At 30.6% G+C, this 12,447-nt stretch overlaps 1 protein-coding gene across 2 annotated transcripts; it reads left to right on the top strand.

Annotated features, from left to right (window-relative positions):
* Positions 1–7,056: 7,056 nt before the first annotated feature.
* Positions 7,057–11,749, top strand: LOC101490478 (adenylate kinase 4). 2 transcript variants are annotated; one of them, XM_004515770.4, is made up of 7 exons: positions 7,057–7,164; positions 7,292–7,451; positions 8,854–8,999; positions 9,100–9,219; positions 9,363–9,530; positions 10,312–10,401; positions 11,336–11,749. In XM_004515770.4, the coding sequence occupies exons 2-7, from the start codon at positions 7,346–7,348 to the stop codon at positions 11,435–11,437; spliced, it is 732 nt and encodes a 243-aa protein (XP_004515827.1). In that variant the 5' UTR covers positions 7,057–7,164; positions 7,292–7,345; the 3' UTR covers positions 11,438–11,749. The 2 variants fall into 2 exon arrangements, with proteins under 2 accessions (XP_004515827.1, XP_073219427.1); XM_073363326.1 differs by having other exon boundaries at positions 7,143–7,159.
* Positions 11,750–12,447: the final 698 nt, after the last annotated feature.

Below are 12,447 nucleotides of genomic sequence, written 5' to 3'. Positions count from 1 at the left end.
CTATGTTTACTGCATTATTTTTGTATTTGAAAAGTTTTTAGAAAACTTTTCTTCATCTCTAATTACAGTGAAAGACCTTTCTTATTACCGAAAAACATTGCAAATCATATTTGTAGTCCTGTACTGTCAGTTTCTGCCCAAGTTATTTTCAAATTAGACTTCAATTTGAGGCCCTAACTCTTATCCTACTCCTGTAATCAATAATTGGTCTACTCTCACATTAGGGGTATGAATAAGTTGGGCAGACCTATGCTTTGTTAGGCCAGTCAAAAAATTTGAAGTCTATGTCTGGCTTGTTTGAATGTTTTTGAATTAGTAATTAAATATATTTTTAAATAAATTAACAGAGTTAATATGTCAATAAAATTAAGTTTTATTTTAATATTTAATATTATATTTTAGTAAATATGATATTATATTCAACATATTTAAATTATATTTGATAATAATATTTTTAAAAGACAAAAATTAAAATAAAATTAATATGTGTAAATTATTAATAGTTGAATATATAATAAAAATATCAAAATTTAATATAATAATTATAATAATAAAAAATATTATTTATATTTATTTAAATAGATGACTTAATAGGCCTAAATAGGTTTTTTTTAGAAGTTTTACCTTTATTTGTTTATAGCACCTAGCTAGCGGAGCATTTCTCGACTTAGAGAATGTACATATTTAACCCACATTCCTCCTTGCATATGTTACTGTGGACTAAGTTGTCACACTTGAAATTAGAGTTGTCAAATAAGTCTCCAAGTCCAAGGTCCTTTATAATTTTTTTTATTAAGCCCATAAGGGCATCTATCAAAATAATTTTTTTAAATTCTCGACCCATTATTTCATAGGACTTAAGGGAGGGAGCTTATAGGCCCCCAATATTTTGTTAATTTTAAGATTTTTTTTTTAAATTTCGATTTTTTTTTATTTAAAAAAAATTATAAATTATTTTTTATGAAAAAAAATCAAAATTTTTAGAGGCTTTTAGTGTTGGGGACTTTCTTTTTTGGGTCTTTTAAATTATAAAACTTTTTGACCCCTCCAACATGTGGGTCAGGGCCAATAATTATGGGGCATGTCAAATTTGACATTGTGACAGTGGTTGCAACTACCTTAAAATGTAGAGAAAAATGTTGTAGTGCTGCTGGATGCTGAAATTTAAAATCATACCCCACATCTGGATGTAGTGAGTGGTATGTATTTGCAATCTTAATATAATGCAGTTCAAATACTAATAATAGTGAGATTCTCTAAAATCTAGACATCCTTGTTTTTTTGCGTTGCTTTTATCAACCGGACTGATTGTTACACTGTTAACGTTCACGTTATTCTAATTCAAGTGCAAGAAAAATAGAAAAAAATGATAGAATGTGAATGAACTTTATTAAGTAATGTTTATGCTATTTATACATAGCTCTTATTACATTGGTTCTAACTATCTTCTACCTAACTAACTATCTAAACAAGCACCAAAACATTGTCAATTCCATCTATATACTTTCTATGTTGTATTGTATAGTGGATACATCACTATAAGCTCAATAAGAATTTCAATGGATGTAAGCACCTTTTGAAAGTGTCCAACTCGGTTATTACTATCAACCACATGAGCTGCTTTACCGAAAAAGGTGTGAACACTAGTAGCATACACAACTGTTTTCTCGTTCTTCACATTTCCAAGCTCTTTTTGCCATTCTTCTTCCTTTTTCTTCACAGTTTCAATTTCAAGCTGTTCCAATTCAACAGCTCGGAACTTTTCAATCACAGATTCCTCTTTGGCTAGTTTTGGAGCCACCAATGCTTCCTTGAGTTTCTTACTTGCTTCCTCAGCCACTCTATGTGCTTATTTCAACTTATCAATAACTTTGGCCTTTTCCTTCTTAGCTTGAAGAATTTGTTCCTTTGCTTTCTCTAGATCTTCATGAGCTGCATTCAACTAGTTTTGCAATTCTGAACGCTCCTATTTTGATTTAGTCTGCATCACTTTCTGGGTCATGTGCAACCTCCACATCATTAACTTTCTCTGAACCATCATCTTCTGGTTCAACCAAAACCACATCATCTCCCTTACTTTATGTTGTTTTGCTATTTCTTCTTTTGATCGCTATGTTGTCAACTCCTTCAACTTCCAAAGTTTTATCATCAACAAACATGATCTTGTTGCTTCTTGATGTATCAACGTCAACCAGCCATTCCATCTGGCTTGTCATCTGATTAGAGCAACTCGTATTAGGAAACCATAACTAGGACGAAGAATATTCTGAAATCGGAGAACGTTCTCCATTTATGGTAGCGATCAACAAGATTGTATTTGAATCTGAATCTTCTTGGACAGCGCAGACTTCGTCTTCTTCTTTCCTTTTCTATTTTACTCTTTTTCTAGTCCAACATTCTTAAGCAAAATGTCCAAACTTCTCACATTTGCAACATTGGACCTTCTTCTTATCAAAGTTTCTTGATTTTTCTTTTGATTTACCACTTGTATTGCTCATTTATAATGAATACTCTGACTCATCATCAGATTCCTTGAACTTATTCTTCTTCCATTTCCTTTTCTGATATCCTTTCTTGTAAGCTTGAGCTGCCAGTGCCTGATCTTATGCTTTAACTCCACTTCTTTCATCCATTCTTAATTCCCGTGCTTCTAAAGTTCCCTGCAACTCTTCAAGACTCCTGTGAAAATGTCTTTGGATTCTTCAATTGCACACACAACGTAATCGAACCTGAGATGCAAAGATCTCAATATCTTTTCACATAGTTTTTGTTCATTAAGTTTCTCACCACAACTAGTCATCTCATTTGTCATACTGCTCAATCTTGAAATCAAATCTACAACCTTATCGTGATCATCCATCTGCATCAATCTGAATTGTTTCTGTAAGGTCTGCAATTTTACTTTCTTGACCTTCGTTCCTCCAGAATAACACTTCTCAAGAATGTTCCAGGCTTCCTTTGCGTTTCTTGCCTCAGAAATTTTGTCAAAGTTCGATGTGTTAAGGCATTGGTGAAGAATAAAGGTGGCTTTGCAATCTTTCTTCTTGTTTTCTTTGAATCTTGATCTCAATTCCTCTGTTGGATTGACTTTCAACCCTTCAAAACTATTTTCTATGATTTATAACACTTCTTGAAGTTCAAACAATGCATGAATTTGCACTCTCCATCTATCCTAATCTTTTCCATCGAAATGTGGCATGTAGGTTGGAAAACTTTCATTGTTTGCACTTGAACCCATTCTTCACTTCACTCGTGTTAAATCCTAACATTTCACTTGTGTTTATCTCTGATTTGGTTTTTCGCAACCAAGCTCTTGATACCATTTGTTTCTAATTCAAGTGCAAGAAAAATAAAATAAAAATGATAGAATGTGAATGAATGAACTTAAGAGTTATTTTTATTAAGTAATGGTTATGCTATTTATACATAACTCTTATTATATTGTTTCTAACTACCTTCTACCTAACTAACTAACTAAACAAGTGGTTAGTTAGTTAGTTTATCGCATACAATCAAAACTTAACTTTAATTACAAAATTGAAAACGGAAACTATTTAACGTTCTCCGTTTTTCTAATACTCAAAACCAAGAACGTTTTTGGTTTTCCAACAACACCACCACAAATAAATATAAATTCCAAACATTGGTTTGAGCTTGGTCGTCACTCATGCCAAATAATACGAAAAATCTCGTGAATGAATTAAATTTGCCAAAATTTTATCACTTTTAATCGGCTCTGTAGAACATGTGGTTCTTCACGTGAAGAAGCTACTAAATCAAAGGTATACAAGTTCCATCTTAATTAGCAGTGTAGCATGACATTTCAAATTGTACAAAAACTTAAAAGACTAATAATAGACCATTAAGCCCTTGAGCTTGCCATAACCACTATGAAAGTATCCAATCTACAAAAAAAAAAAAAAACATACAACTTCTTGGTGCAATCTCTTGAGTCTAAAAAACAACATAGATAATACTAGCAATTTTTTAATTCGTTCATTTTTATTTGTTAAAATCTATGAATTCCACTAAATTTATAAAAAGACTCGTATAAATTTCAAACAATATAAGAAAATTTGTTAGTGTGTGTATGTTAGAGTGTGTTATTAATACTCTTCATAGCCATCACAACTAGTCACTGTAATATGAATAGGAGATGATCCATTACTAGTCAATTTCTTAATTTTTTAGGTGATGGAACCCAACATTGATCAGCATACATCTCCTGCAATCTTTCTCAATGTATATTGCAAGTTTGCAACAAACTAAAGAGTCTTGTGTATATGGTATAGAACACCGTGTTGTATTAATTGGTTTGTTGGTGATTGTCCATATTATGTATGTATATGGATTGATGCGAAAAAGTAGGTTTTGGATGTTCTGTGTGACATAGAGTCTTGGGCCGCATTGATTGGTTTGTTAGTAGTTGTTATTTTTTTGCTAGTAAGTGGTTGTCCTTATTATGGGTATACATAAAATGGTGTTAAAATTACTATTTGAAACACGTGTAACATGGAAATTTAAGCTGTAAACATTACATAAAAGTATTTTTGTGTGTGACACAAAGTATTCCACTACATTAATTGGTTTGAAGTGGCTGTCTTTATTATGCGTGTACATGAAATGTATTTGCATATATGTTATTTGTTAATAAAGTCGACCTTAGAAATCAAAGAGGCCGACGATAACTATTGCATGCATAATTATAATTGACCCTTTGGTGTATGAGTTGGAGAGAATTTGGACTTGGAGAATTAAACTCCCTTTGAGGGATTGGAGTCGATGGAAGAGGAGAGAGAAAGAAATAATGAAAAATATTTTATGTTATTTGAGATAATGATAATAAAATAGTTAATGAGTAATAATTTTTTTTTAAATAATCAATGTTAGAAATTAGTTTTTAATTTTTTTAAAAGAGAAATTGAATTTATAACTTATTTGTCACTTCTATTCGCACAAACCATCAAACCAATCTATTTCTCCCTATGATTTATATATTTTTTATTTTTAAAGTAATATTACAACACATAAAGGATTTGAAAAACTTATCTATAATTTTCAAAATCATCCTCCAAATTAGGGTATATTTTGTATTGTATGGAAAGAAAAAAAGTCTCTTAAGCTCTCTCCTCCCAAATAAGTAAATAGGCATTGACTCTTCAAATTGTAAACATAAGTCAAATTAATCACTGAATTTTGCAAATTAGCAAATACATTTATAAAATTATAAAATAGTAATAAAATAGTTCATATTTAAATTTATATCTTTAGAGATTATGATATGACATATTAATTAAATATTTAACCTCTTCACGTTGATCTCATATCAATATCATTATAACGTAGATTAATTTTCTGATGAAATTTAAATTTCATAGATTAATTTGTCAATAATTAGTTCATACGTAATTACAATTACTCACACATTTATCTCTTAAATAACAAAGTTTCATGGAAATATAATATTAACGTGAAGTCAACGCAGATAAACCATATATTCAATTACAATATTACATTAAAAGATTTAAAAATCAAATTTCGCATAAAAACTTATTTCAATTAATATTTTATAATTCCAATGATATATTTGTCCATTTAACAAATTCATGAAGTTATTTGACTGACACTTGTAATTTCATAAACTAATTTGCATTTCTTCCTCCAAATGATTTCCTTCTTTTCTTTTTTCCAACATCTCTCTCTAAACTCTCAACCGTAACCTTCAAATTTAGTGAGTTGAGGTTTGAATTACTAAGAAGAATTTATAAATAAGGGATTTGTAAATAACTCTTACACAATAAATAAAATACGATAATACTAGTATTTTTTACTGGATGATTATATTAATTGCTAACTAAGGTTAGAAAAAGGCAATACTATATCTTGCTAACCAACAAATATATGCGAGTAAAAAATAAAACAACCAAGACATGTGATTAAAATAAAACCAACCACGATATGAATCGAATATAGCTTTCACTTTAACAATTCCTCTGATTTTGACATCTTATTGTCAATGTCACCCTTCATTAGTTACAAAAGCTTACAATGTATTATCTCTCCATAAAACAAGTCATTTTAGTGGAAAAAATGTTATATTTTAGATGTCATTTTATAACATTAAGCTATATACATGTCTCTAAATATATTATTTTATTTAATTCTATTTTTATTTTCATTTAAAATCGAAAAGAATATTATTTTACTTATTTTTTTTTGAAAAAGATAGGATAATTTTGTAAAACAAGTTACTACTACTATAAGTTTTATAAAATAAGTTAAATTACATCTGTGATCCCTTAACTTAATTTCAAGTAACGTTTTAATCCTTTATCTTTTTTTTTTCCTGAGTTGGTCATTTATTTTAATTTTAAGTGACAATTTGATATTTTATGTTTTAAAATTTCAACAATGTTATCATTTGTTATACAAAAATTCAAAAAAATCATCAAAATTTTCAACAAAAACCCATAAAATTAATAATTATTTTCAATATAGTGCAAATTTTATCAAATCCATAATTCAAATATTCAAATACACTCATATTTTCATCTCTAACAAAATCAAATAAAGAATGAAAATATGAGTTTATATCAAGATTTAAATTATGAATTTGATTAAATTTGTATTTTATTGAAGATGAAAATGAATTTTATGGACTTTGTTTGAATAATTTGATGATTTTTTTAAAATATTTATAAAAAAAATGACAACATTGTTGACATTTTAAAACATAAAATATTAAATTATTACTTAAAATTAAAATAAAGGATTAATTCAAAAAAAAAATATAAAAAACTAAAACATTACAAAAAAATTAAATTAAAAAACCACATATATATAATTTAGTTTATAAAATAATCTACATTTATCTGCCTGCTTTTATTAAAGTGACTTATATCATAAAAGCTGGTTGTAATATTTAAAACGAAAAACAAAAAAATAATGTATTTAAGTAGATGTTCGAGAAGACCTTTTTATTTGAAAAGTAAACAAAATATTTGAACAAATGAATCTTATTCACCTACCAACATTTTAATATTAAAAAAAAGAAAAAACAATCACCTAACACATGTAGCGAACGAAAGGGTAAGAAAGAAAAGCGATTTGGAAGACTTGAGTTAGAAGCGTTGAAGAGTCCGAATCCCAACCTAACGAAGTAAGGTTAAAAAGACGACATTACCCTCTTCTCTTTTACATAAGCATAAGAATCATCGTTGTTGTTTCTGCTACGCGTGTTTTTGTGTTTTATTTATCTCACTCTGTGTGCTCTCTGTCAAAAACCACACAGGAACAAAACATTAACAACCCCCCAAACACGCCATTAACAATCATCACGACGGCAATGGCAAACACCAACTTGGAAGATGTTCCATCTGAAAATCTCATGACCGAACTCCTTCGCCGTTTCAAGTGTTCATCCAAACCTGACAAGCGTCTCATTCTCGTTGGTATTCATTTTTCACTCTCTCTTTTTTTTTTTCTTCTCATTTTATTATTCTATTGAATTTTTGGTTTTTATTCCCGTTCAATTGTTCAGATCCGAAAATTTGAACAAGTACTTGTGTTGAAATGTTTGTTGCTTTGGAATGTTGATGCGGTTTTTAGGGTTTTCTCTGTCACTACACGATGTTCGCAATTGCTTATGTGTTGTTTATGGTAGAGAATATGGCTTAGGTTTTTCTCGTATAATAGGGAATGTACTGAGAATTTTGACTACTTTCAGTTATGCAATTTGGCTCGATAAGCTTTTCTACTCAGTTACATTAGATTCTCTCCTTTGTTGTTTTGTGTTGTTGTTTTTGTTCAGTTTTTCTTGGTTTTCTCTGTCATTGTAATTTTCAATTTGCTATGGATGGTGTTTTTATTTTTATTTTAGAATTATAGAATTAGTGATTTTCGGATTAGGAGTATCCGTTTAAGATCTGGCTCATCCAAAGTGAGCAATTCACTAGAGAACAAAATAATTAATCTCTGATGGTTGATGATAAAATCTACGGTTGAAGTCTAGTGTTTTGAAACCTTTGAGGTGCCATCAAATTCTTTATGTTTCTGAAAAGTACTTCTAATTACATATCGATACCTGTTTTGTGAGCATAATTCTATACAACAGTTAATCGCCACATGTCATTCTCTTATTTTTTTATAATCATTGTGGTAGTGTAGATAGCACAATATGTTTTCTTTCTCATTTTTTAATGTTCTTTGTTCATCTGTATTTGTTTACATTTGTAGGCTTGATAGTTTGTGACAGACAGCGTTTCTGATTTCAGCTGTCCAGCTATACTCTTACCATGGAGAGTTAGAGATTAACACATTGATCACGAAGAATTTTTTACTTTTTGATCTGAATATTATAACTTCAAATTAAAATAGTTTCCATCCATGTTATTGTACATGATTTATGATATTATAATGACATCATTTGCTCTGTGTAGCCAACCCTTCCTGATTAAACAAACTTTTATTGTTGTTGTTGCTCCTATAGCAGTTCTGCATATATTTATATGCATACCAACTTAGGTTTGTAGGTTTGTCTGTGTACTATTGGTGGAAAGAAAATTGTCAAGATGAAATTGGTTCAAACAGACATTTGTTGTGATTTTGTTTCTTTTTGGTTTCAATTGAGTGCTTGTTGCTTAATTATCGTTGTGAAGTATAGTAGTGTACTCCGCGTTAAAGCATATGCATTCATATTGTGATGCATCTTATAATCGTTAACAATATTTTCTTCTCTTGACACAATTAGTTGTTTCGTTGAACTTCAAAATGTTTTAAGAATTCATTTATTAATACATATTTGAAATAGATTCAATAATCTAAGTAGAGTGTAACTTAAAAATGTTAATGTAGGCCCACCTGGATCTGGAAAAGGCACCCAGTCACCAATCATAAAGGATGAGTACTGCTTATGCCACTTAGCTACCGGTGATATGTTGAGAGCAGCTGTAGCAGCCAAAACTCCTCTTGGTACTAAGGCGAAAGAAGCCATGGATAAGGTAAGGTCTTTTTGCTATACAATCTTACCTGGACTTTTATTATTTCACTCAGTGTGCTTCCATAAAATTGCTACCCTGACATTATGCTACAATTTTTCAGGGAGAGCTTGTTTCTGATGACTTGGTTGTTGGCATTATTGATGAGGCCATGAAGAAACCATCATGTCAAAAAGGTTTCATCCTGGATGGTTTTCCAAGAACTGTGGTTCAAGCACAGAAGGTATTGCATTGTTTGACACCTGAACTACTCAGTGAGTTTTTTTTTTTGTTTGAAATATTGGGATTGTGTATAAAAGCAGAATGACTTGAAGTACTTGCTGTTCTTCTACTTACTCTGAACCTACCTTTTTTTGTTCTTTGCAGCTTGACGAAATGCTGGAAAAGCAGGGTGCTAAAATTGACAAGGTGCTCAATTTTGCAATTGATGATGCAATCCTTGAGGAGAGGATTACTGGACGCTGGATACACCCATCCAGTGGCAGAACCTACCATACAAAGTTTGCTCCTTCCAAGGTTCCTGGGGTTGATGATGTAAGACTGCATCTTTATTTAAGTCCTGCAAAATGTTTGTTACTTCATCCGTCCCACAATAATTGACTCATTTGATTATTTCGCACAAATTAAGACAAGTGAATAAAGTAAGAAAGGAAATAATACTTTTACTAAACTATCCTAATCAAGTATTGGTCTTTTAATATTACCATTAATGTAAAGGGCACAATGGGATAAAAGTAGGAAATGTTACTCTGAAAATTGGAATGGGTCATTCATTTTGAGACATTATCTTTTACAAATGGGACCATCTTTTACAAATGGGAACTAGAAAGGTTGAAATGGTCTTATAATGACTATGGGTCTCTTGAATAATATCTGTCAATGTGCAAATAAGCTTTTGCACCTCTACTTTACTATACCTCCTTTATCTAAAACTTCTTCATGAGCACCCACTAATATGTATGGGCTTTTTTGTAAGTTAGAAATTAAATACTTATATCAGCTGTGAAGTTCCCACAAGCTAGAAGCCTATCCAAACTTCTTCATGAGCACCCACTAATAAAGCATTTGTAAGACTTCTTTAGAAGCTTTTGAAAGTGTCATTCAGACTTGATAGAAAATGCTGAATGAAGTGAGGTGCAAAAGTGTATTGTTAGGATATTCTTTTGAGGGAACTGGGGCTTTTAATTGCTGTCAGTACTTTAGTTAAAGAGATTGTCCTATCTAAATTTTTAAGGCATACTACAAACATCGTTATTTCAAGTTAAGAAATTTCTTGCCTTGTAACTAGTTTCATAGTTGAATTTATTGTTTTCAGGTTACTGGTGAACCCCTTATCCAGCGCAAGGATGACACTGCAGCTGTTCTTAAGTCAAGACTGGATGCATTTCACAGGCAGACTGAACCGGTATGATTCTGGATTCATTTTCAACTTAAGTAAAATTTGGAACTTCAGATATAAAACAGCATTTGGCACCAATTCTCACCTTCTCACCATGGTGTCAAAGTTTGTTGACACCAATTCTAATCGCTTTAGTTTATTTAATCCAAAGGCCTAAAACAATCACTTAAATAATTCAGAAAATTACACACACACACACATATATATGTTTATATTTATCAAAAGTTCTAAAATAACATGGTTTTTAATGTCTCCCTTTTTATTCCATATTTGAAGCTTTTTGCACATCTCGATTTTTGTTTTGTTGTGAAACAACAGTCGTCCGTTTTAAACCAACTCACATGCTTGTCCATTTCTAAATTTCTTTATTACTTTTTTGTTTTGTTTTTTACGTTTGGATTTATGTGCCAATGATAATGGTGCATTTAAATATGAAACCTTAGCTTTTACAAATCTGTTTCAGTTTTTATATAGAATGCAATGATTTCTTGCTTTTTAGACACAAATGAACTATATATTAATCAAATGGTCTGAAAATTATTGATTGAGCTATTGCATTTGAGTTCAAAAGAATTTTTTTATTTTGATTTGTAATGTTTTGAGTAGATTTGAAAGATCTTTGGATTGTTTAAATTATGATGAACTTTTGGCATCTGGGTGGGTACTAAATAACCGTACCCATTGGGTACCCCTGGATTGTCAAATTTAAATTCAAATCTACTCAAAACTGTCTATTCTCTTTTGATAATATGATGTAATCTTTCCAGTTATGCTTTGATTGGAAGTTTATTTTAATTCTCTACTTCACCATTTGGGTCAATTTCTAGCCTTATTGCAGTTTTACAGACACACACATATGTCCCATTATTAATGTTATTTTTGAACTTCCTTTGTAACTTGTTTTCATGGTTTTAAATGAAAAAAAATGTGTGAAATGCAGGTTATTGATTACTATTCAAAGAAGGGCATTGTTGCTAATCTCCATGCTGAAAAACCTCCCAAAGAGGTGACTTCTCAGGTTGAGAAAGTGCTGTCTCAATAGAGGCCCCCCGGGCATTGCCGTTGATTTTTTTTAGGAAACTTAGTTTGCCAATTTCTACTTTGATACATTCTGAAATCTGCATACCGTTTCAACTTTGCTGCAAATGCCGGTTTTTTTCTCGAACTTAGATTTGGAGAGTCATTTTGATGAAAATAAAAAGTCAATTGAATGTACCATGTTAACTTCTCAATGAATTGTCTCTTGACAATTGCATATGTGTTTTCAAGTGTTAAATGTATAAGTTGAGTGGATACAAGATCCCATTCCCATGTGGAACATGGAATTCAAATCATACCGATTTAATTTTGCGAAGGAGTTTTTTACTTAATTTTACAAGATCTAATGAGACAGCTTATTAGCAAAACTAAAACATGGTAGGTCACTTGTAATACGGTTCGCTTTTGAGTATCTCGAATTTGGTAGCTATATTATAGCTTCTTCTAGGCCACAATAAGTTTCATTACCTTCAAACAATTTATTTTATATTCAACGGTGCAAATTTGGATCCACATTAAGTTCAACAATTTCACTCTTTTATGTTTATCGGTGCAACTTTTTTAGAATTTAAAACTGGTCTCCAATTTAACAACTCAGTAATGTTATGTGTCTCAATCTGATGCTTGCTTTTATATGTGCCTGCTAATTAAACATGCTTCAATGGTAATATTCTTGGTTAATCAATTCTTAGTTTTAATGGTGATGCAAAGTTGCAAGTCACATCATAACTTCCTTTTGTTTTAATTAATACCCTTGGCCCATCAGAATACTTTACAAATGACCAAATATGCTACTCCAAGACAAGTGAAAGGGAAGTTAAATAAAAAGACATAATAAGTCTATTAACAAGTTTTGAATTGTGTTTCTATTCATTCAACATGCCAAACATGAATTACAATACAAATGCCCTTAGTCGTCTTTGCACATCCATAACACATAACAGTAACCATGCATGTGAATATTGCATGCAAGGAGAAGAGTAAGAAAAATATAAATTAAAAAAGAAAACAAGT

The sequence above is a fragment of the Cicer arietinum genome, chromosome 7, assembly GCF_000331145.2.
Source record: "Cicer arietinum cultivar CDC Frontier isolate Library 1 chromosome 7, Cicar.CDCFrontier_v2.0, whole genome shotgun sequence".
NCBI classification, from domain to species: domain Eukaryota; kingdom Viridiplantae; phylum Streptophyta; class Magnoliopsida; order Fabales; family Fabaceae; genus Cicer; species Cicer arietinum.
Note: the sequence above shows the minus strand (reverse complement) of the source record. Positions and strands in the feature narration are given on the sequence as shown.

Coding starts and splice junctions, on each gene's coding strand:
- LOC101490478 (XM_004515770.4), top strand. CDS start 7,346: ATGGCAAACACCAACTTGGAAGATGTTCCATCTGAAAATCTCATGACC. Junction 9,000..9,099: donor CGAAAGAAGCCATGGATAAG/GTAAGGTCTTTT, acceptor ACAATTTTTCAG/GGAGAGCTTGTTTCTGATGA. Junction 10,402..11,335: donor TTCACAGGCAGACTGAACCG/GTATGATTCTGG, acceptor TGTGAAATGCAG/GTTATTGATTACTATTCAAA.